Source organism: Cryptotermes secundus, unplaced genomic scaffold (assembly GCF_002891405.2).
Source record: "Cryptotermes secundus unplaced genomic scaffold, Csec_1.0 scaffold4039, whole genome shotgun sequence".
NCBI lineage: Eukaryota > Metazoa > Arthropoda > Insecta > Blattodea > Kalotermitidae > Cryptotermes > Cryptotermes secundus.
Genome location: NW_019726353.1, coordinates 47,883 through 73,129, shown reverse-complemented (window position 1 = coordinate 73,129; position 25,247 = coordinate 47,883). Strand labels below are relative to the sequence as shown.

The window sequence follows — 25,247 nt, the reverse complement described above, 5'->3', positions numbered from 1 at the left end:
AATACATGCACTAAAAGTGTTAAGTTTAATATCTGGTTTATGGACTCATTACGCACGGGGCTTCAAACAACAGAATACATGCACTAAAAGTGTTAAGTTTAATATCTGGTTTATGGACTCATTACGCACGGGGCTTCAAACAACAGAATACATGCACTAAAAGTGACATCTTAATATACAATGCAACACAGAGCAAGTAATATATACCTTTTTAACTCCTGAGCTCCTAAAATGTTGAAAATGTTATGAAAAATCGGCTTTATTTTCCAAGAAAGAAGACACCTTCAAGCCTCTACTACTGTACACCCAACAAATAACTGCCAAACATGCACGACTCATAGTGGTATCCCGTGGAATCTCAGCTGCGACCCCCTGACGTCTACACACACTACTGTACCCTCTATATTCGGCTACTGATATAAGATGGCCGACGTCAGTGCCGAGAGCACTGTCGATAAGAAAGCATCCTATCCTATGCGCATCCAGCCAAACAGGTCACACTTATGTAATTTCTTCTATACAGTGCACAACTAGAAAATGGGCTCTGACAGACAAAAGAACATAAGCAGTGGATATTCTCCACAAAATATTAAATGACGCGTAAAACAAAATCATGGCCCGTTATTTGGACTTCATCCATTATAGGATNTACTGTTAATCAATGAAAATGCTGCCTTCTCCGTAGACGAATGTGTCCTAAATCCATATTGTTCGAGGGCCAAGATACTGTTTGCTTCAATATGAGTGATTAGCCTCAAATACGCAAGTTTTTCTATAATTTTTGAAAAGGAAGTTAACAGTGATATAGGCCTGTAGTTGGAAACTTCTTGTGTGCTGCCTCTCTTAAAGCAAGGTTTGATTATGGCAAATTTTAATCTTTCTGGAAATACACCAGAATGCAGCATCACATTACAAATATATGTCAAATGAGAAATTATAAATGGAGTACTCTGTTTTATTATTCTACTGGATATCTCGTCATACCCAAAAGAGTCTTTAGTCTTTATCACTTTTTATAATTTTCTCGATTTCATGTGTTGAGGTATACTGGCAGCTCATTTTGGTAAAGGGTCTTTTAAAAATTTGTTAAATAGGTGGAGGGATTATACTTGGATTAATGGGATTAGTATTATTTAATCTAATGGAATCAGCAATAGATATGAAATAGTTATTAAAACATCAGCAATTCTGTTTTTGGTCCATTATTATTTTATTATCTGTCATTATAGAATAATTACCTTTGTCTTGTTTTATTTTTCCATTTTCTTCATTTATTATTTTCCATGTGCTTCTTATTTTATTATTAGAATTAGCAATAATTTTGCAATAGTGTAATTTTTTGGCCACTGAAATAACACTGTTTAGTATTTTACAATATTGTTTAAAATAAATTTTGAGATTAATATCATTACTGTCTCTACATATTAAGAAAAGTTCTCTCTTTCTGTTACATGATTTTCTGTCCACTTATGCATGGTTTTATGTCATAACTCCTTCTATTATCGATGAAAATGTTGTCAGTCAAGGTAGCTGAGTTATTAGTGATTCTTGTAGGAATTCTCATGTGAAAATTTTATAGTTTCAGAATTCATAATAGAGACATTTAATAAGTGTTAATCAAAATTTATTTTTTATATAATTAGGACTACCCTGTGATTCTATTTCATAATTATAAACAGATTTGTATTATTATAAAGTCACAGTTTCATAAACAGATGTTTGTATGTTCTAAAGTCAGAAGTTTATAAATTGTTATTTGTATGTTTATAAATTGTAAATAAATGTCAGTAGAATAGTATTGAAAAAAAAACTGTCTACTATTTTGGCCTGTCCCAATTACAACCCCTTTTTAACTGGAAAGGTAGTAACGAAAAAGTAACTGAAGAAACTTTCTAAGATACTTCTATTATGGTTTCCAGGCCTACACATTTACAGCGTGTTATAAAAATTTGGATGAAGCTGCGGACATGGACAGATTCCTTGTAGAGATGACCAGACCAAAAGAAAATAGACATGAGATCTGGTACATGGAATGTGAGAAGTATATATACAACGAGGTCACTCAGGGCAGTGGCAGAAGAAATATCAAAATAGAAGTCAGATTTAGCAGGAATACACCGGGTCAGATGGGACAAGTTGACTCTGCCCGATGTTCCTTTGGTGTGGGGGTGATTCTAAATTATTGTTGGGGGTTATCGTCTGGCTTAGCCTGCACAATCTACACATTTTAGGCATGGAGGTGAAAGTAGTTATGAACAATCCTCAAAACAGTCATCTGTGGTACACCTGATTGCAAAGAAGCTTGTCTATTTGAGTTTGTGGACTATGAGAAAACACTTCCTGGATTTGATCAAGCTCTTCCTGCTCCTTTTCGATGCAGAACACAACAGTCTCTTGAAATTGCTCTAAGCAGTGTCAGATAGCGTTATCTGCAGGCAGATCTTTTCCATATGATTTCTGTAATGACACTGCATTTTGATTAATGGACATACTTTAAATGTATTATTTATCACATTATTTCTTTAATTTGCAATTACTATTTTTAAAAAAATTGTTGCGGACTGGATATCAAAATACTTGCATCTATTGGAAGACATCGTGAAAAAAGGAAGCCTCTATTTTCTGGTGTTAAAATAGGCATAATCTTGTATAGTTTTAATGACAGGTTCATCCTCCTGATTAATTGTAAGCATTTAATAAGTAGGAACAGCCAGATGCAGGCAGTTCTCTGGCCTTCCACTCCAGTCTGTGTGTGTCAAGTCCAGGGAAGAGAACAGTCAACTTTATTTTATGACTATTTTAATTATCTACCAATGGAGCTGGGTAGTTAATTAAAACAGTCATAAAATAAAGTTGACCATGGAAACCAAATGATTCAAAATAAGCAGAGCTTGAGATATATTTCAAGCTTTCTCATCATTCTAATCCTCTTAACATCATCCTTAAAATAACACAGTTCTAAATCTGAAGGCATGAATTGTGGCACAACTGTTGCAAATTATAAAACAGTTTATATTTGAAATCTTAAGAGTGACAGCTTCAACATAAGTAACAAACAGACAGCAACCCTTCAAAGTACAGCGGTTACTATATGTACCACATGGTTCAATATTAAGTAAACTGCATTTCATTTCATATGATTCCAGAGTGTACAGCAATTACTTCCTGAGACGTCTTTGTAGCACAGGCATACTGGTTTTCCTAAGGCAGAAACTGAATTTTTAAAAATTACTCCACATCCGCAATGATACTGATCAAAAATTTCTCAATCAGATATCAGTATACAGTAACTTGTTAATGCAGAAGGCCATGGTAGGGCAAATGAACAGTTGCCATTTAGATAAAATACTAACATGTGGATGTAACCTTTGTGCCTTTATACACTCTTGGTGACAGTTTCATAACACCACGCATGCACATGCGCTTGCGGCTGTGAATAGGTTAATTTCAGGCTTTGAAGCGTTAATGTCTGAGAGCGTAGGCAATTGTCTGTTACATACAATTGGTTATCACATTCTGACAAGTGACATCTGAACATGTAAACATAACAGAATGGAAGAAGACTAGTAAAGAAATTATTGTAAACATCTATAAATATATCAAGAATGCAAAAGTACATCTCTAAGTTAGCGCGGTATGCTTATCATTCTCGCAACTTCATTTGTTCTTTTTATGAAGAATTTTCTTCAGGTTTTTTGACATGAAGTATGGTTTCTCTGCTGAGCTGTCATTTCTCTCACAGTCTTCCACTGCAATGAAAATAATTTCATTCTTATTCCAATAAAATATATGGAGATAAGTTACAGTCAGCTTTTTCTGATTCAATTCTAAACACTCCACAGTATGCAGCAACCCACTACACCTTTTGGAGGTCCTTGGCTCAAATCTTGACCAGGACACTGGCTACACTGAGGATTTCATAGTCTTCCTTAGTCGCACGAGACAAATGATGGAATAGTACCTCTGTAAAGTCACAACTACTTCCTTCCTAATCATCAGTCACCTACCTTTCTACCATCTGATGCTATACAGTGTGATACAGAAAGCATCATAAAATAACCATGAAAGAATGTCTTATAGTGTCATTCATAACTGCAGGAGTGAACAAAACTATACTGTCACATGTTGGGGTGATTTAAGATGGGGTTTGGATTGGATGATTGGATTTATTGCACCTCATATATCCACGCAGTTAAGGGTTAAAGGTAACAGAGCTATCGCTATTCTACACACTTTCCAGTTTACTGCTGCACACACACTAGGGTCCTCAGTCCTCATTAGTCATATTCTGGCAACAGATTCTTCACAGTTTGACTGTAACTTCAAACTGCACATGGAGTCTCTTATTCACCACCTCATTCCTTGCCGTTTTTTCTCAGTCACCTTTGACTTCCATCTCCAGAACTTGGCCCAATTCTCGACTCTGACTGTTCTACTTGAATACACTCAACTACTGTTCTATACTCAGTCCCATCTTCTGAGTCTGCCCTCTTATAACTCCATGGCATGGGCCCCTCAGAAAACTCCGTCTTCTATCATCAAGAATGCGTGTTTGCTGGTCCATTGCCTAGCAATGGATGTTCTTCTATTGTCATGTGTGCTTGTTTTGCAGGAATGTACGAGGGCAAATCAAAAATCTTTGCTCCTATTTTCTTTTCAGCCACAATAATACACATACAGGGAAATCAAAATACAGGCAGTGTTCTAAGTACCTTTGACTATTTTTCCACATAGTCACCACCCCAGTTCAGGCATTTGTCCCATCACACCACTAGTTTGGAGATGCCACTGTTGTAGAATTTGGCTGATTGAGCGCAGAACCACCACCAGACAGCAGTTTTCGTGTCATCATCGGAAATGAACCTCTGGCCTGCCAGGAACTTCTTCATTGGACCAAACACATGGTAATCACTGGGGATAAGGTCCAGACTATACAGTGCATGCTCCATAATCTCCCATCCGAATGACTGCAGTCGGGCAGCGGTCCTGTTTGCGACATGAGGCCTGGCGTTGTCATGGAGGAGAACCACATCGTCCACAAGAATCCCCGTGTGCGACTGCAGTCATTGAGATGAGAGATTATGGAACATGCACCATATAGTCCAGTCCTCGCCCCCAGTGATTACCATGTGTTCAGTCCACTGAAAAACTTCATGGCAGGCCAGAGGTTCACTTGCGACAATGCGAAAACCGCTGTCCAGCGGTGGTTCTGCGCTCAACTGGTCAAATTCTACAACAGCGTTATCTCCAAACTAGTGGTGCGATGGGACAAATGCCTGAACTTGGGTGGTGACTATGTGGAAAGATAGTCAAAGGTACTTAGAACACTGCCTGTGTTTTGATTTCTCTGTATGTATATTATTGTGGCTAAAAAAAAAATAGGGGCAAAGACTTTTCGATTTGCCTTCATATTTACCAACCCGTTACCTAGGAATAGGTATACAGGTCACCATACTATTAGATATTAGGAAAGAATTCAACCTATCAGCACAAAATTGATGAATACAGAAAAAACTGGATAAACCATTTGACAGAATATTGAAACAGATTCTACATTAAAAGCCAAATGATTCGCAGACCAAGTAAGACTTTGGAAAAGATGGAATGACTATGTGAAGTCAGAACAGGTTTGACTGCCAGCACCACGAGATGAAGAACAAAAGAGACCTGAAAGGAACTTATGACTTCCACTTTCTTTTAAATACTTTTTTAAACTGCTTTCAAAATGACAAGGAAATAAACATGTGAATAAAAGACTTAAGGCACTTAAAATTAATAGCATAGAGCTTACCACTCATTTGCATCTAGTGCTGATGTCAAGAATGGTGCAGTCATACGTCCACTCCCCCATATGTCTTCATGGCACATGGAAAACCTTACCTTGCCATATGTTCACTCCATTTTTGTAAATAGTATCACTTAAAATCTTGCATTTTTTTTTTTTGGCTGTATACCAGTATTTAAAAGAGGAACTGCTGCTTATTTTAATGTTCTGCACTATAAGTGGCAGCTGAGTGTTCCAGTCACATGTACTGTGGCCTGGAAAGAAGTGAAGGAGGGGGCAAGGACCTGCCCACCCTCCTGTTTATCAATGTGGCCACTTTTCAGTTTCTTAATCTACACATAGTCGGTAGTACTCCTTGGACAGGGGATCAGCCCATCACAAGGCCGCTACCTGTACACAGAACAATATAAACACAGAATAAATGTACACAGACATCCAAGCCTTGGGTGGGATTTGAACCCACAATACCAGTGTTCGAGCGAGCAAAAACAGTTCATGCCTTAGACCGTGTGGCCACTGTGATCAGGAATTATATATCCATCATATGCTCTCTGAAGCATGAACCTCTTTATACATTGTTTTTACCTTCACAACAAAAATATAAAGGTAACTTAAAACTATCCTTCTAAGAGACCATGAAGGCCCATAGGGTTGAGAGATCAAGGCTCTCACATTATGTATACTCGTAGACAGCTGGATCACAGATGGCAGTAATTTTGTCAGCCTCATGCCCTCACTGCCCTTTACCCCAAGGAAAATTCTTGATACTAATTTCTGTTAGAGGCTGTGTCGACCCTAGGGCCATAGTGCAGCTGGAAGGATTGGGTAAATTGCAGAAAATCGACCTCACTGGGTCTCATATCCACAACTTTCCAGCTTGTAGCATAGTGCCTCAAAGTATTACATCAACGAAAGAGAACTGCAAAAATCAGAGATTCCTGCATAACAGTAAATAAAATTATGCAGTTTGAAACGAGAATAACACTTACAGAAAGAAAGGTAAAGTGTATGCACAGCCATCGAATAGACTTAAAAGAACATAGTAGCTATAAAATAGGTGCCAAATCCAGTGATAACCACTGGTACAATACTGTAATTGAGGGAAGGTATTTTTACATAAACTTTGTACTCCAGTTCATTTGTGAATACATGGAATGACAAAGCACATATTCCTGCTGTTATTGCCAGTTTCCCCATAAGCAGCAAGTAATTGGTCCCCTATGAAGAAAGTCATATAATCAGTTAAGTATGACACTGACTCAAAAGTGTTCTATTTTTACTTGCTACTAAGTTCAGCTACAAGAGAACTCTATCCAGAAAGACTGGAAACTCTAGTCATAATCTAATTTGAAAGGCATATTAATTTCACAATATAACTATACTTTCAGCTCACCTTGTCCAATACAAATACCTTAACTACTTAACTACATTCCTCGTGAGCAAATTGAAGGCATCTTTGGCTGACCAACTGGAACTCTTTCCATATACACATTACACGTATAATATGAATTTTTATTGATCAATTTTATTAAGTTTTCCAGGCACCAGAAGAAACACCGAAGGCAACGCATGACTGCCTTCACAAAAGAATTATCATATTTCAACTTGCGATTTAACTATTCTAGTATTACTCAAATGACGCGGCACATGGCAAGAATCAGGGACCCAAATGGTAACTCCAACAAATTAAAAGGAAGCATTCAGAGAAACTCTCATCTTTTATTATAGACACAAAAACAAAATTACATCTCACTCAATGGAAAATAAGTCACAGTGTCTCAGCTATCAAAACGTTCCCACAGAATTAAAAAATGCCTGCCACTGGTTCCTGTCTTGAGCCAGATGAATCCAATCTGTAACCTTCCACCATACTCCAAACAACTATTTTGATATTACCCCGCATTCTATACACAAAACCTTCCAACTGGTCTTTTTGCCTCATGTTTTAAGAAAAGAATTTTGTACGCATTTCCCATTACTTCCACTTATGGTTATGTCTCAATCACCTCATCCCCTTTTACATGATCACCACAATAACTGGTGATTGGTACAAATTATAAAGATGCTAAATGTGTTATTTTCTCCAGCCTCCTCTTACTTCTGAAGGGTGATTGCTTAATAAGAAGCAATTACACTGAGCCATCTTGACATGCACGTAAATAAAATCCACAGTAATTCACCATAAGCAGTTGCTAGAAAGGAAGAAGAAACTAGGTTGATGGTTTATACATAATTTCCTGTTAGGGTAATGTACAGGATGTAGTTATTTGGAGAGGGTGGGTTTTTCCCATGCACGTAGACCCGTATAGGTCCATTGTGCTTCCCTCTATGATTTCTACCAGTCTCTATATCCTACCGGTATTGGTACTTACCATCATTCCCGCCCAGCCAGCGAGACCGGCTCTACTGGCTGAGAGGTATCTATAATGCTTCCCCCATCTACCAGAGGTATTAGAGACTGCTGTTGGGTGGGAAACGTCCGCAATTTAGCTCAGTGACCTCCTTTGGAGATATGAGGTTCTCTTACGTGCTGTAAAGCTACGACACAGGACCCACGGCTTAAAGTCCCTCCCGGAGGACTTGTTCCCTGAATTTTTCTGCCCTTAAAAATTTGATGACCTCCACCGGGTATTTGAACCCGCATACTACAAGTGGGAACGTTACCTCTAGACTACAGAGGCCGCTTATGTACAGGATGTAACTGAATGGTGAAGACGAACTTCGGACACCTACCAAAACAAGAAAAATGTCCATATCAACATGTCTTGAAACATTTGATTTGTGAGTTATAGCTGAAAGAATACATGATGGTGCTCCAGCACATTTTACCTGTGCTGTGCGAGATATTCTCAGTAACATGTATCATGACCAATGAATAGGTAGAGGAGGACTCGCTGCATGGCATCCACGTTTACCAGATCTGAATCCTCTGGATTTTTACTGGTGTGGACAACTAAAAACCTTGGTGTATGCGGCTCCTGTTGGCAACGAAGAGATACTTCACAATTACATTGTGGTTACCTGCCAGACTATCCGCAACTACCCTGGCATCTTCGAATGGATCTGGTGGTCCATTATGTGTTGAGGCGTGAATTGAAATCTCATGGAGGACATTTTGAGCACTTGTACAAGTATAAATTTACTCTTTCAGCCATAACTAACAAATGTCTCCACACACATGTTGTGGATGAACATTTGTTAACATTTTGGCATGTGGAACTTGTGCCCAAAAATCTGTCCACACCTTTCAGTTACACCCAGTATATTGGCAGAAATATATAAACAAATAATGGTAGTTTGTAAGAGAACAAAGGGTTCTGAGGAGAACCCTTTCAACCTACTTTTAGATTCCACAGATCTGTATCCCTATACGCAATAGACTTTCGATTATCTGCTTCAAATAAGATCTAAAAGTTTGTGATGATGGATAATGTCCGAACACATAATATTTGTATCTGCTTCAAATATTAACCACGCAACTTTCACAACCTTTGGTTATTGATTATAGCTTTCTCTAATTATTTAAGTGTTGCCCACTACAGCTGTTTTGGTGATTTATATCTCTGTTCTTTTATAGGCTGTACACCATAACGCCCTAGCGCAACTTACTATTTTATAAATATATTGCCTTTTTTTTTTGTGACATAACCTCTGAACATGGAGCTGCTTTCCTTTGTTAGAAAGATATTTGTCTCCCTGTCCTGTGATCAGTAGCACAGCGGCCTTATTTTATTCTGAGTTCTACTTTCCTTGCTAGTCTTGAAGTCTTGAAGTCGATTCGCGACGTTCATTATTGAACTTCTTGAATGCTTTTTTTTTCCCCCGCTACCTGAATAATAGCTCCTCAAATAAAGGGATCACGGTTACCATATTCATGATATTCCTCGACAATCATTATTGGATATAATGTTTTTACGTGGGTAATGGTGAAATGTACATAGTAATCCAGAGTACAAGATTTTGGGTCCGGAAGAGTCCGGCGATTCTGAAAAAAAAAAAAACGCTGTAGCAAGGAACCAGCTGTAGCTAGTGGCATGTTGAATGTTTAAGGGGTGGGCTTTCTTGGCCCTTGCACCGCGACCACAGTGATCTATTGTGCCTAGTGGCATGTTGGCGAGGTATCTCTTTGACTCTGAAGATGAAGACGTGTACCTCTGAAACGTCTGCCTGCCTTCAGTTACACGGCTGTACAGCCAAGAAGACTTCATTCTTAATAGTTACTTATAGTTTTCATTTGGATGCTTAGCATATGAACTTTTCGATGATAGTGCGGATGAGTCCTGTGTTATCCGTGGATTTAGCATGTCAGATGAGTCGATAGTTACACGTGATTGTGAAATATCGATGTAACGGTGGTTGCCAGTCATTGTAGTAGTTCACGTTTATTGTTGTTATTTATCGTGTTTATAGGAGTTACACAGTTAAATCCGAATCTTATAATTTTGAATATGGGTAGTGTTCGTGTAATCAATGATGATAGCCATTTTCAAGGAGAAATGTCCTCTTCGGGGACGAAATTAGTAGTGGTGGACTATACTGCTAGTTGGTGAGTTCCGTGTAGGGAGTGCTTAGTAATTCAATTTTGAGGTTAAAATGCTCCCATAAATTAATTCGACCTTTCTGTTTATTTGCCCTAAGGTGTGGCCCTTGCCAGAGGATCGCCCCGGTGTTTGAACAGTTAGCAAGAAAGTATCCGCGCGCCATTTTCCTTAAAGTTGATGTTGACAAGTGTCAAGAGACGGCAGCTAGCCAAGGGGTATCTGCCATGCCGACATTTATATTCTACAGGAATAAAGTACGATTAATAAACTAATGTGAACCTTGAATATAAGCCGGTTTAAGTTTCTCTGTAAATGGTGTGCACATATTAGCATGTGTCTGAATTTGCTTATTTCAGACGAAAGTGGATCGGGTCCAAGGGGCGGATCCCACATCCCTGGAGAACAAAATTCAGCAATACTATGGTAGCGAGGATTCAGAGGATGGGGATAGTGCATTTCAGGGCCATGTGCGTTCTTGTAAAAGCATTCTGTTTGTTTTATACGCCTACATTACATTACATTACAGTATTTGATACTCTGATATTTTTATGTACAATAGCAGTGTTGTTTTTACAGATGGATCTATCAACATTTATCCATAAGCAACAGTGTGAATGTCTGAATGAGTCGGATGATCATCCATTTGCTCACTGCTTGACTAGTGGTGGTGGATACCTAAAATCAGACTGTGATGAACAGGTGCGGTGTATTCCGTAAGTTATACAGGAAGCAGCCTGTAGTACAGCATGTATAATTATTTACATTTTATGTCTGCAGTTTTCTATTAGTATTAGTACCTCAGTCTCATTTTAAAAACATAGTATCTAGTGCTTTCTGATATCATATATATATATATATCTTTCAAATATGGCAACTGTGTTCGCGAATCTGTTTCAACATATGTGCACATGATGATACATACACCCAGAACTCTCACAGAATTATTTTTACATGCACAGTAGACTATATTACTTGACTGAAACACTTCTCCACCGCCAAATGTGTTTACATGTGTGTGTACACCCATTCATGCTCCTATGCTAGGACAACAGATATATCTCTGAAAATGTGTCAGATATATCATGTTATCACAAATCCCTCTGTTGTGGAGATATACCTTATGTCTACTTTTTGACATATATATTGTGGCATGTAGATTTCTTGCTAGGCAGCGACCGTGAAATAAGCTACTATACAACAGCTGATGTTAAGTAATGGCTCTGCAAACAAGCATGTTTCCACAGCAACAAATGCGCTGCAACAGAGGAACAGTTTTCTGCGTGGTCCATGTTGAGATGTTATAAGCAGGGCCAATTAGCTGTTGCAGTTAGTAAGTGAGTGAGTTAGATAACTGCTGGGGTTCAGTTGTTGTGAGCTGTTACTGTGAGAAGCTGGTAGCTGAGGCCAGGGACAGTTCAGGCACCCAGAGAAAGGGAACATCCACCATTGGAAGCTGCTACCAAGCACTGGCTAGTGAAGATTGTAACAGACTGAGAAGAGCTAGTATGTCCTATAGTGATTTGTGAAGTAAATAGAACAGTGAGAGCATAATCCTTACTTTTAGTCACAAGTTGTAAATCCAATTGTGAGTCCAAACCCCATCTGTAGTCACTAAAATCATGACAACATTTTTAATTGACCCCCAAAAGTTCTGCAACATATTCTTTAGTTCTGAAGCAAATAATTCACCACGGTCTTACAGCACAGCAGACCACACCTGTACTTTCATGCTTTGTAATGGCACTTGTTGGATAACATGAAGACTCTCTTTACTCTATACTTGTTTATTTTGAATACCGACATGGCTTGTAAGAAAGTGTGCAACCCAGTGAACAGAGTGTACATAATGTTTGTCTACAATCACTGAAACTTCCCAGTATGGTGACTCATTGCACAGTTAACAGATGTATTGAGAGTTCTGTCATTTGGGATATAATGCCATGTAGTCCATTGAAAGTCAACTGACATTTTGGAGGAACATGTTGTCTCCATCTTCAGGGACAAAGAATAAGGCAAGCAAGAAAAACCAGTGTAAAAGCAGGTAGCAAGCAGTGCTGTGCTCAAATCATTTATCTTGAGGCCTGGATTCAGTACTCTTAAAGTGAGATACACAGTTCAACAGTAAGTTTTCATGGTTGAATCCTTAATAAGGAGAAACTTGACAAATAGTACAGTTAGAGGTTCGTTCATAAATTCCCAGTATAATGAGTTCCCACAAAGTCACACATACTGAAATTTGTCAAGAAATGGTTGATCATAGGTTCAGTTTGTGACAAGAAGAAAATATCCAAGAGGAATGTGCTAACTGAATAAAGTTTTTAAGATACTCAGGCACCATTAGAGAGCAATCCTCAGACACAAATTTTGAAGATGCTTGACGCAAGGAACTGGAGTTTCACTGGGATCTGCATGAATTTAGTTTATATAATGTAACATATGTGCATGAGCATAAGAAATCAGTTTATGTAACAGGTTGTTACAAAATGTGCGCAGCAGTCATGGATCCACATCTGCTGTTCATAACTGATGAGATCTCACCTTAGTGGTCTTAAAAAAACTCCATGGCTTGAGTCTGCAAGCAGACTATACCAACTGAGCAACCACGGCTTGTTGGCGAAGTTTAGTGGATAGAGGGTGTCGTGGTCAGCGCAACAAATCTCCATGGCCGTTAATCTCGGTTTTCTAGACCGGAGCCACTATTTCCTTGAAATAGCTCCTCAGTTATCCTCACGAGGCTGAGTGGACTCCATTCTAGACCCACTACTATTCAGAAAATCTGGTAGCGCCGGGAATCGAACCCAGTACCTCAGGATCTGTAGCCAGGAACTCTAGCCACTAGACCACAGAGGCGGTCTCCTTAGTGGTGATATCAGTATGTAAATTGTGTGAATATGGAGTGAAGAAAGTCCTCTTGTCTTTCAGTAAGTACCATCACACAGTGTAAAAGTAGAGGTGTGGTGTCCTGTAGGCACACAGCAAATTATTTGCTTCAGAACTTTGAAATATATTAGAAGACTTGTTTACATGCTGTGAGACAGGAAGAAGGGGGTTGATTCTAGCAGTTTTTGCCTTTTTACGGTAATCAGTAATGAATTTCAGCTTTATGCGGTAACATTTCACAGCTGTTAAACAATGTCAGTGGCTTAACCTGCCATGAAGACCATTGTGTAGTCAATCAGACTAACCTCTCTGCTAAATTGAACCATAACATTACAGACTAAAACTTACTGTAAATTCACTTCTACTTAAAATGTAATAATAGGCCTGCTATAAACTTTACAATGTTAATTCAGCAGTAATGCATCTAACTTGTATTTGGAAAGATACGTCTTTTGAATTTCATGTGTGGCACTAAGTGACTGATGTTTTCCATGGTGTTCCGTGGTCCCTTGAGTCACAGGACATACTGTTACCTGGACATAGCCCATAAGACTTACTGTATCAATATTGCATAACTTATGAAGTTGTTAACTGAATAATCAAATAACTAGAATTTTTATTAATACGCAAAACATTAATTAGAAATGTTTGTAACATAAAGATTGTGTTGTTTCAGCTGATCATATCTATCACATTCACACAGGCGGTGAAGGTGCACGCGCTGAAGTTCAAGGCTCCACAGGATAAGGGTCCTAAGACAATAAAACTGTTTATAAATCAGCCACGAACACTTGATTTTGACATGGCTGACTCATATCAAGCTGTTCAAGAACTTCAGTATGTATCTCAGTAACTGTCAAGTAACAGTACTGTGACACTTCAGTACCTTTGTTCATTTTAGCAAGCATTGAAGAAGTAATTAGGAGGCATGTGGTAGTGTAGTTGGTTGAGGCACTATGCTACAAGGTGGAAGGTCGCAGGTTTGAGTCCTGATGAGGTGGATTTTTTTTCAATTGAATAATCCTTCCAGCTGCACTATGGCCCTGGTGTTGACTCAGCTTCTAATAGAAATGGGTACCAGAAATCTTCTGGGGGTAAAGGGCGGCTGTCACCTAAGGCTGACAGCCTTACTGCCATCTGTGAGCCAGTTGTTTAGAAAATGTGGGACCCTCAATGTCTCACAACCCTGTGGGCCTCCACAGCCTGGTACAGAGATAACTTTACTTTTTCTTAAGAAGTTATTTTGTCAAACCATACTACAAAGCTGCTAATTGATGAATGCAATTTAATAGAAGTATCAGCACACAGATGATGAAACTACCCTTGAAATTATGATCATAAGACCAGATCTGTTACCCAAGGTAATTAGGTATAATGTAGTAGTAGAGCTACCAAGTTGTACTGTTTTGAATATGCTATTGCTCTGTTTCACAGAGTTACCCCAGAAGAACTGGAAGGCACACCTGTAAATCTGCGCTACGTCAAGTTTCAGAACGTTCAAAACATCCAGTTATTCATTAAGGATAACCAGAATGGCAGTGATACAACACAGATTGATCATCTTGCTATCATTGGCTCACCCATCTCAACCACCAACATGGGCGAGTTCAAACGTGTTGCTGGCAAGAAGGGTGAAAGCCATTAGATGTGTTTCTGCAAGGAGATTACTTGTCACCATTATAAAATTCTTTGGGTTGTTTCCATATCTTGTTGTAAAGCAATATGAAATAAAAGATTGAAAATTGTACAGTTTCCATAATTTATGAGTTATGTAAGTTAAAGGATATGATTTTTGTATGGATTGTGCAGTTTGGAGCTCCATGTGTAAATTTCAGAACAACCAATTTAATAATGTGAATGTTGATTTTTTTTTTACATCAAATAGGATTTCGTATCTGAAACTGTCTCTGTAGAGTGTCCATTATGTCATTTCAATGAAATTACCTCTCTGAGTCCTCAGTTCTCTACTTAATTATAGCGTGGTTGTGCAGCTGATGTTGGTCTTATGTTTATTAGTAGCAGAAGGAAGTTTGCTTTTATATGTAAGATACTGTCAGTATTGAAACCATATAGCATTGACAGGGGGATGAATGGTGCAACTGGTAGAATGATAATTGGTAGAGGAAACTGAAATACTCAAAGAGAACCTGCCCCAGTGCCACCAAATCTCAAATGACCCAAACCATGATCAAGCCTGGGCCACTGCAATGGGAAACCTTTGACTAAGTATCTGAGCTATGATTGAAGGTACTCACATGTTTAAAATTATTATCTTAGATACACGAAAGCTTGGGAATTATTCCAATGGCATATTTCTGGCAAGAATGAAGTACTGACAGATCCTTCATCTCTTTGTTGTGAAGGAAGACCTGCATTCAGATGTTGCCCTGCTGGATGTGAAACTTTGTTTTGAAATGAAAGTATCAGTTGTACAGACCACACCATAATCTTGAACCTTATGTTTCAAGTTGCTGGTTCACTTATTCTGATGAGAGCATGTGAAAGACTCTACCAATAAAATGTTTAATTTAGTCCCAAATTTCCTGCTCCTAAGTTTTCAGCAGTTGGTTACCATGTTTAAGAGGATCTCCAAACTGTAGCTTGTAATCAGGTTGGAAAGTTACTATTTTTTCATAATAGTTATAAAAGCTTCACCTTAACAGTTTGCGGACCGATTGCATAATATTATGATTTTAGGACATGTTATGTTGCAACACACTATACTTTGCTCTGGTGCCATGCAGATGCATAACTGGTGCGTAATAGACCTCCTGAATGTTTTCTTAGTAGTTAGTAACATGACATCGCTGTTTTCCAATCCCACTCCAAAGGAAAATGCCTATGTTCATCTTCAAGCTGTATGTACTAGGCAGTAAGTTAGTAGTGCAATATGGATCAAGGACGAAAGTGGTTGAAGACCAAGCGATCTCTCGGAGAACAAGAAATATCTGACTTGTTCTCCGATGAGCTATCTGATGCGCCTTGTGAGACGTGTAGTGATAGTGACTCTGACAGGGGACAAAGAATTGTAGCCACAGACAGTAAAAGTGACAGTAGCTCCGACGATAATGCGGGTAGTAACATTGTGGGGACAGCCACATGGGGAAAAGTAGACAAAACGCCTACTTTGGTACAGTTTACTGGAAATCCAGGGGTGAAACAAATACCATCGGACCTAACGCAAGTGTCTGAAGTAGCAGAACTGTTTTTTTGGAATAGTTTCCTTGACATGTTATGTCAAGAAACTAACAGATACTATCTCCAACACCGTGAAGAGTATGACAGAAGTTATAAGGTGTTGAAGTGGGCTGATGTCACTTCAGCAGAAACGAGAAAAATTTTTGCAATAATCTTTCTAATGGGGCATACAAGGAGGGATAATCTAAAAGAGCATTGGTCAACAGATCCATTTTTTAAATTCCCATTTTCGGCAAACTAATGTGCCATAAGAGATTTGAACAAATTTGGTCATGTTTGCATTTCAATAATAATGAACTGCAACCACAATCAACAAGCAGGCTTTTGAAAATTCAGCCCTTATTAAACTTTTTCTTTCAGAAATTTCAGACAGTTTATAAGCCAAACCAACAACTGTCTTTGGAAAAATTTGTGATTCCTTGGAGAGGAAGGCTTTGTATGCAAACATATGATCCTGGGAAACTTACAAAGCACTTCAGGCTATATTGGAAATTTAGAAATTTATTATGGTGAAGGTAAAAAGTTACAAGAAACTATTGTTTCTGTTTTGGAATCCTATCTTTATCAAAATTACCATGTCTATCAAGACAGTTATTATAACAATGTGGTAACCGCAGAATACCTTCTCTTGAGAAAAGTACGTGTTTGTGGAACAATTAGGCAGAGGCCTTCCTCCAGGTCTGAAAGAGGAATCTAAATCCCTGAAACATGGTGAAACCACATTCAGGAGGAAGGGGGATATTCTTCTTCAGTCTTGGAGGGATACTCTTGTGAATATGATTTCCACAATTCACAATTCAAGCATGGTTGATGTTCAAAGGAGACATGGACAAGTAAAGAAGCCTATTTGTATTTCTGAGTATAATATGTTCATGAAGGGAGTTGATAGAGCCAATCAATACTTGGCCTATTATTCTCTTCTAGGAAAACAATAAAGTGGACAAAGAAAGTTGCCTTGTGGCTTATAAATTGTGCCATTTTAAATTCATTTTTGGTTTACAAAAATCTAAACCCTGATTTGAAATTGAAATACAAAGCATTTCTGCTGAATGTGGCAAAGGCCTGGGCTACAGACCAGATGGTGGCGGCAGAATGAGAGTCAGACACAGACTTAGTGCAACCGGACCCATCAACTCCCACCCCACACAGGCCTCATGTGGACCCCCCCTGGGCGATGCGGAAACATGCCCTTGTGAAAACTGTGAAGAGTGAACATTCCAAGGGGTAGCATCCTTCTAGGCAATGCCATGTTTGCGCAGTTCACAGTAAAAGGAGTATGACTGCCTATATTTGCAAGTTCTATGTAATGCCACTTCACAAAGGGGAATGTTTCCAGAAATATCACACTCTCAAGCACTTCTAGGAGCACTGATAAGTGTTCTTCAAAAATTTTTGTTCATAAAATTAATTAGGAGATTTTATATTAATTTTTAGAGCGAAGGAACAGTGCACAAGTTAGGGTAGTACGTTTATAAATGCCGGTCCCCAGGGTGATTTAAATATTTAAATTGCCAGTCTGCAAAGTTTTAAGTCAGAAATATATAATGTTCTTTTAGAAAAGAAAGTGAAGAATTGTCAGATTCTTAATAAATGTGGATGTATTGATGCAATTGACCTAATTCTTCTAGCCACATTATGGCCCTGGGGTTGACTCAGCCTCTAGTAATCATCCTGGGGGTAAAGTGCAGCCAGTGCATGAGCCGACTGTTTAGAAAATATGGGAGCATCTGAAAGCCGTATGGCCCTACACGACCTGTTACAGGGATAGCTTTACCTTACATTGTATTGATGGTTCCAGCAAAAAGATGTTTTTATAGTTGTTAACTTTTAACAGATATCTGCAAATATACAAGTTATGTGAAGTCAAGTTGCCAGTTAGATTTGAGGTTCTCACCTTGGTGACTATGAAATGTGATGCCATGTAGTCTCTGGGAAGCTTACCAGATCTACCACACTAGAATGGCATTACATCCCAGAACACGGAACTCTTCACAGTTTGTCTGAATAAAATGTACATTATTTCCATTATTTATTTAATGCCGTTGTATCGGCAGCAAAGGTTAAGCAGTATAAATTATGAATTATAAATTACGAAGCCATATATTACCTCTATCTAAATTTGACTTCCTTTTTTCCATTTAAAAATGATATAAACTGTTTCTCTATATGGGTTGAGACATCTCAGGAGAATGAATCTTCTTCACATATGAGTGTTCAGAAAGACTGGGTTCTTGTAACCTGTACTTTACTCAGAAGTGTATGTGTGTGTTAGGTATACTCAAGTGTTCACCTTCCTTTTGTTTTCTTTCTTTCTTTTTTAATCAGCAGCAGCACTGTAGGCAAATGAATCAACTGAGTGAGATGTGAAGTGACACAGAACACTTACTTTGGAAAGTACCAGTCTCCTGAAGTTTTACATCTTTTCCACGGTTGATGGTCAAGTGGTCAGAGTTCCTGCCTACAGATCCAGAGATTTTCTGAAAAGAAGTGGGTCTGCAACAGGGTCCACTTAGCCTTGTGAGGTAGCTGAGAAACTATTTCAGGGAAATAGCTGCTGTGGTCTAGAAAACCATAATTAATGGCCATGGGGATCTGTTGCGCTGACCACGTGACACCCTCTATCCACTAAAGTTGTCACTAACTTTGCCAACAAACGGCGGTCCCTCAGTCAGTCAGTATAATTCATTTGCAGACTACAGGCCACAGAGTTTGTTTTTTGATATAGGTCATAGGTTCACAAAATATTTTGCAGACCCTCTGAAGCCAGCCTTCTCTTTCATCATATCTGTTTCTTCAGAATGTTCCCTGAAAGCCAACTTCCCACTCTACAGCACAGTGAGAATTCCTTAAACTTTCTCATATGTGACAGCTGTGAATCTGTTGCAGATGTATGTTAAACAGTTGCAGTCTTTATCGAACGCCACCTTGGAAGAAAGTAAAAATTGTAACTTGGCTGAAACCCAGCAAAGACAAAAAATTTCCCCAAAACTTATGTCTGATCAGCCTCTTGTCCACTATGGACAAACTATTTGAGAAACTGATTTTACTAACTATTTAAAAACACTTTGAGGAAGGAAACTTGCTAAATTCAAATTAGTATGGCTTTTCAACAAATCATAGCATAACACTTCAATGTAAGAAGCTGGCAGATCATGCCACCATAAATTTTGACAATAATATGTTCACAGCTGGTGTATTCTTGGATATCAAGAAAGCCCTCAGCACAACATGGCACTCTGGCCTACTATATTATAAGTTACCAGAGTTGTAAATTCTGACAAGTCTCATTAAGTTAATTGTTTCTTTTCTCACTAAAAGAAAAACATTTATGTTTTGGTAGAAGGCGAATTTACTTTAAGAGAAATAGTGGCAAGGATGCCCCAAGGTTTTGTCCTGGCCCCAAAATTATACAGTCTGTATACAAACTAAAGCCAGTGAGTTGCAGTTGAAAGTTAGCTATGAGATGTTCACCAGCCAGAAGCTGAAGAATCTCCACTGCTTTGAGACATTATCCAGCAATGGCTAGTGAAGAGATAGAAGATTTTATGTATGCTGCAGTTAGAGGGATCTTTGTAGAGTGTGTAAACCATTCAGGCTGTTATAGTCATTTGTAGTTAAAAGATATAAATGTTTAGTAAATCCAATTATCAACAAAACCCCATGTCTATTTACAAACCTGTGGCAATACGTTAATCGCCGTGCTTTTTTCTGGACAACAAACTGTCTTATGTAATTCCAACTGAAGATTTAACTGAACTCAAACCTACATATAACTTCTCTCCAAAAATAATGAAATCTCATGATTTACAACATAACTTTCAAGGGTGGCAGCAGTAGTAGTATTAGTATCATCTAATGCTCAGGCACTTGAAGGAATTCCATTCACTTTCTAGCATCCCAGTATATTTTCACAGTATTACTCTCAGTATTTAAAACTGCATTTTTAAGACAGGCTTTATTCATTATGGAGTAAAAAGTAAGCCAACATAGCTTATCATTACAGTCAGCTAAAACAAAATTCACATACATGAATCTGAGCAAAAAATTGACAAGGGACAATAATCATAACCCATGAGAATAAAAATTTGATAAATATACACACAGGGAAAAACAGCCATTAAATAAATATAACAAAAAAAGAAAAGAAATATACTTCACAAGATCATTCATGAGAAACAGATGTTTTTTCTGTAATTGAAAATTCTCATATACTTTTGCATTTACTGTACTGAAGTGATGTGAGGTGTGATACAACTGATGTTTTTATAGTGTATCTTTAGGGTGTAATATAATTTAGTCCAGTGGAATTTCACTGATCTTCTGAAGGAATATGCTGCCTCCATCTCCAGAGTCAAGTGGAAGCCATGCAGGAAACCAATAAGAAACGGACAGCAAGTGTCTTATTCTACTTGTGGCCAGCTTCATGCTGGTTTCTTGCTTGGCTTACTCTTTGACCCTGAAGATGGAGGCACATTGGGAGACTTCCACTGGACTACATGGTGTTACATCACAGATGATAATATTCTTCACAGTCACTGCTGTAAGAACCTCAAATCCAGAAGTTGAAAAATGTTAACCACCCTGATACCCTCGTTCTGATTGCAGATCATAAATTCAGTGAACTCAGAATATAATAATACTTGAAATCTTGTAACAGTTATCACCATACACGTGAAGAACATTCACAATTCATTCATGCAACAGAAATGAAGACCTGATGCTTATAGTCTGTGTAATTTAGGTAGGAACTTCTCTCTTTGCCAGGTTAAATGGCAAAATCAAATTGCATTAATAAGAGGTTAATATTTAAAGTAACTTGTTATAAGTGATCTCACACAAAAGGAATATTTAAGTGTTGACCCTTCAGCTATTTTGATATAAGAGAGGCTGAAGAGTTGACAGCTAATGTGTAATGAAACAGCCTTGTCTAAAACCTTACTTTGGTAACTTCATGATGGCTTTATTATTTCGCACCTTACCACTGGCTTGTCTTCTAGTGGACTTGAGGGCAGTTATGGTAGACTCCATATCCCCTTGTAGCATGCGGATGCGAGGGCAGTATGAGCGGGTGTGTGCAAAGTCACCTGTGGCATTGCAGACTTCACAGTGGTGTGCACGCAGAATGGGGCAGTGAAGTGTGTTGGTCTCTGAATTGTATAGTGTATGGCTCATCACCACTGTTCTTGGCTCTCCATTCTTGGCACAGAAGGAGCACCACTGACGACGTCCTGCAGACATCAGCATCACCTTACTGCTTCTGATAAATGTAGCGCTTTAGAGCATGTCAACTGCAAAAGTCATTTATACACTATGGCAGTGAAGCAGTTTTCTTTTCTAAAATATATGTTGCTAATATGGGTCTGAGAGATTGGAGAAAACTGCACAATGAGGAGCTTCATAACTTGTACTCTTCTCCAAGTATAATTAGAACGATCAAGTCAAGGAGGATGAGGTGGGCAGGGCATATGGCACGAATGGGGGAGATGAATGCGTATAGGATATTGGTGGGAAAGCCAGAAGGAAATAGTCCGCTGGGAAGACCAAGCCATAGGTGGGTGGACAATATTAAAACGGATCTTAGAGAGATAGGATGGGATGGTATGGATTGGATTGATCTGGCTCAGGATATGGACCAGTGGAGGGCTCTTGTGAACATGGTAATGAACCTTTGGGTTCCATAAAATGTTGGGAAATTCTTGAGCAGCTGCAGAATTGGTGGTTCCTCCAGAAGGGCTCAGCTCCATGAGTAATAAATAATAATAATAATAATATGGGTCTATACTAAAAGTGAAATAGAGATGGAAATAAAATTCCACTTACTGTATCACTACACTGTAATATTATATGAGGTAGAAGTGGCTGCCCAAATGGCAGCTTCTCAAGAAGGGCTTAGGTCCATGAGTGAGTGAGTGATGAAGTAGAAGTTCTTGTATACCACATTTTATGGAATCTCAAGTTTCATTTCACAATTTGCTGACTATATACTACAGGCTTGAGCTTACCTTCTGAACCTTCTGAAGGCAATGCCCAGTTGGTCACGTCTTCTGAAACAGAAGTCCTGGATGCAGTGACGGTTGTTTTGCTGTATGCCTTGGGCCTGGCACCATGAGCACTGCCATTATTGCAACTGGTCACAGGGGCATGTGAGTCTTGAAATGACTGTTTCTCCTCCTGTCTTTTAATATAGAAATATTCTGTCTGCTTCCACTCATTCTGTTTATTAGTGGTGTTTGAAGTTTCGCTTGCAGAAGATGTATGACCATGTGGGGTTAGAGGAGTCATCTCAGAAATCATACACATTTCTTTGGTGCTGAACTTTTCGTATGACATTTCCTCACTGGATGAAAGAGTGGGTGTTATTTCATTATTGGAAGAGTTTTCCACGTTGCTGTAAAGTGTCTCAGGAAGTTGAGTGTTTGCGCATGGCTGAACAGAAGTACGATCCGAAATGTTTTGGTTGAAAACATAACAGCTGTATTGTTGTGCAATGCAGCTGTTGTTCCCTGCCATGACCGAGGCTGCTTGCAGTTGTGAGGACATAAGTGAAGCAGTTACAAGAGGCTTCTGCTGGCTGAAACATATCCCACAGTACAGCAGACACCAGTTTTGTTAGAGATCTCTGCATTTAACTTTTCCACTGTCAATGATGTAAACAAATAATGTCATTAGTAAATCCTTTTGTTGTTATGACAGCTTCACATAGATCTTTAAATTTACCACCTATTCCATTATATAAAAAAGCATCTCTCCTAATCACACAGTGAAAGAAAGCAACATAACAATTACTAATCATTCCACAGCACCACAATCACCACCCCTCATAAAAATTGGGAATGTCTTGTCTAATTAAGTAACTATTAATTTCTCAAGAAGAACTCCGCTTCATGGAGTTAATTACCTTGGCCAATGATGTATCATAATCAGGGTTCAGTATCTGATGAAAATAAAACTTCTATTTATCCACAGCTCTCATGTATTATTTTGTTTACAACGTGAAGTCATTCTGTCAGACATTTTAATAAAACAAAACCGTTTGCCCTTCCATGTATACTTCTTGGGAGTCAAAATGAAAGCTCTAGAATCTCAACACAGAACATTATCACTTCCTACTTCCTTACAGCTGTTTGTGGTAGTTGTTTACCACCACAGCATGAATAGCAGCTCCAACAAGTAGCAAGTATTTGGTACTTTAGCTCTCTACCAATATCATCCAATTTAAAAGATTATTGGGCTCTTCAGTAAGAAATTGTAATCATGATTGTTTAGAGACAGATTGACAGAGACTCAACATCTCAAGTAAAATGAAGATGAAGAAATTAAGTGGAACAGCAGAACCCTTGCTTACTCTACATGATGCTTAATGTTATAGGAATTAAAATCAAAAGTTACTTTGTTGAGAATTTCAAGTAGGACAGTCAATATAAAATCGGCAAAATGAGTGTTAATTCAATGTATGATAATTATGTTGAGTACAATTGGACATTTCTACCATTACAGAGCACTGACCAACTTGAACCAAGTGGTAATACTACTGACTTGTATTCAGGAGATGTCCAGTTCAAACTTGGCCAGAACGCCAACTATTCTGAGGATTTTCATGGTTTTCCTGCCCTTCCATGAGAGTGTCAGTCAGGATAATGCCTTGAAATATTCACTGACTATGCCCTTCCACATCCTTTTCAATTCATCTAGTCTCAGCTATTTACATCATTGTTACATAAACAATAAAAATACATAGAACTTTAGAATCCCATGATGAACATTTCCTTCAAGTGAAGTCCTTCTTGAGAAGCTGAGTTGTTAAACTGGTTCCAAAAATTTCCCCACCTTTCATGGAACCCAAATGTTCATTACTGTGCTCACAACAGCTCATAACTAGATCCTTCCATTAGCCATTTGGAATTCAATCCACACCCCATATCTTTAAAACAGATCCTCTCATCACACCTACACCTCCAGAGTAGTTTCATCTCTTCAAGTTCTCCAACTAAAAATTGTATGCATCTTGTCATCCCCCCATATGTTCTGCATGTTCTAGCCTATCAAATTAATTCATTATATAATTTGCAAATCATGTGCATGGCTTACCTGATGGGATGGTGTTGGCCACTGTAATTAGGCTTCTTCTGACATTGGTTTAGTCGATATAGCAGTCGCAGAGAATCTCTGGATGAACCTGGGACAGGGGCTGCTGAATAACATTACATTACATTTTATGTGTGTGTGTGTGTCTATATAAAAATTAAAGGTATCCCTGTAAGAGGCCATGAAGGCCCATAGGGATGTAAGATGTTGAAGTTCCCACATTTTCTAGACAATCGGCTTATAGATGGCGGCAAGGTTGTCAGCCCTAGGTGCTGGCCGCCCTTTTCCCCCAAGAATATTCCTTGTACTCATTTCTGTTAGAGTTACATACAGATCTAAATATACAGACGTCATCAGAGAAAAACACCACAAGAAACTAGCAAATCACCCAAACAACATACTACAGCCACTCGTTGAACCTCAGCACAATCGAAGACTCCGAAGATACTGGCCAGCTGACCTAAAAAAAACTAAGAGGAACCTCCCGCTGTGGAAGGGACCCATCACGTCTTTAAAGAGCATCACAGCTCTTATGCCAGCAAACTACCTTATAGAATTGTATAAATAAAATAAATAAAAATAGAATAAATAAAAAAAATTTAGAGGCTGAGTTGACCCCAGGGCCATAGTGCGGTTGGAAGGATTAGATAAATTGGAAAAATCCACGTCATTGGGATTTGATCCTGCGACCTTCCGGCTTGTAGCATAGTGCCTCACCAACTGCATTACCGCGTGCCTCTGTGTGTGTCTCTCTCTGT

At 38.6% G+C, this 25,247-nt stretch overlaps 2 protein-coding genes and 1 long non-coding RNA gene across 5 annotated transcripts in view; 1 reads left to right on the top strand and 2 right to left on the bottom strand.

The window, feature by feature from the left end:
- Nucleotides 1-1,186: 1,186 nt before the first annotated feature.
- On the bottom strand, nt 1,187-9,614 carry LOC111864229. Its single transcript, XR_002842755.2, has 2 exons — nt 9,127-9,614; nt 1,187-3,749 (listed from the first exon to the last, which is right to left on the bottom strand). It is a non-coding gene; the product is annotated as an uncharacterized LOC111864229 (long non-coding RNA).
- A 306-nt stretch (nt 9,615-9,920) lies between these two features.
- On the top strand, nt 9,921-14,953 carry LOC111864228 (thioredoxin-like protein 1). The gene is made up of 6 exons (XM_023851319.2): nt 9,921-10,331; nt 10,424-10,580; nt 10,683-10,793; nt 10,903-11,025; nt 13,883-14,043; nt 14,641-14,953. The coding sequence occupies exons 1-6, from the start codon at nt 10,234-10,236 to the stop codon at nt 14,849-14,851; spliced, it is 861 nt and encodes a 286-aa protein (XP_023707087.1). The 5' UTR covers nt 9,921-10,233; the 3' UTR covers nt 14,852-14,953.
- A 5,935-nt stretch (nt 14,954-20,888) lies between these two features.
- The window catches only part of LOC111864225 (protein nanos), an 11,238-nt gene continuing 6,879 nt past the window's right edge, over nt 20,889-25,247 (bottom strand). Inside the window, exons 1-4 of one of the 3 annotated variants that reach the window (XM_023851312.2) lie at nt 24,891-25,023; nt 24,493-24,592; nt 22,407-22,975; nt 20,889-21,632 (exon numbers count right to left, since the gene is read on the bottom strand). In XM_023851312.2, the coding sequence (XP_023707080.1) occupies nt 21,340-21,632; nt 22,407-22,944 (831 nt within the window). In that variant the 5' untranslated portion in view covers nt 22,945-22,975; nt 24,493-24,592; nt 24,891-25,023 and the 3' untranslated portion in view covers nt 20,889-21,339. Of the gene's footprint in view, nt 21,633-22,406; nt 22,976-23,302; nt 23,570-24,492; nt 24,596-24,890; nt 25,024-25,247 lie in introns of those variants that run through there. The other 2 variants (XM_033751349.1, XM_033751350.1) reach the window with 2 other exon arrangements.

Bases quoted from the DNA above. Each gene is read 5' to 3' on its own strand.
- LOC111864228 (XM_023851319.2), top strand. From the start codon at position 10,234: ATGGGTAGTGTTCGTGTAATCAATGATGATAGCCATTTTCAAGGAGAA. The intron at 10,581-10,682 runs GTACGATTAATA...TGCTTATTTCAG, and splicing joins TTATATTCTACAGGAATAAA to ACGAAAGTGGATCGGGTCCA. The intron at 14,044-14,640 runs GTATGTATCTCA...TCTGTTTCACAG, and splicing joins CAAGCTGTTCAAGAACTTCA to AGTTACCCCAGAAGAACTGG.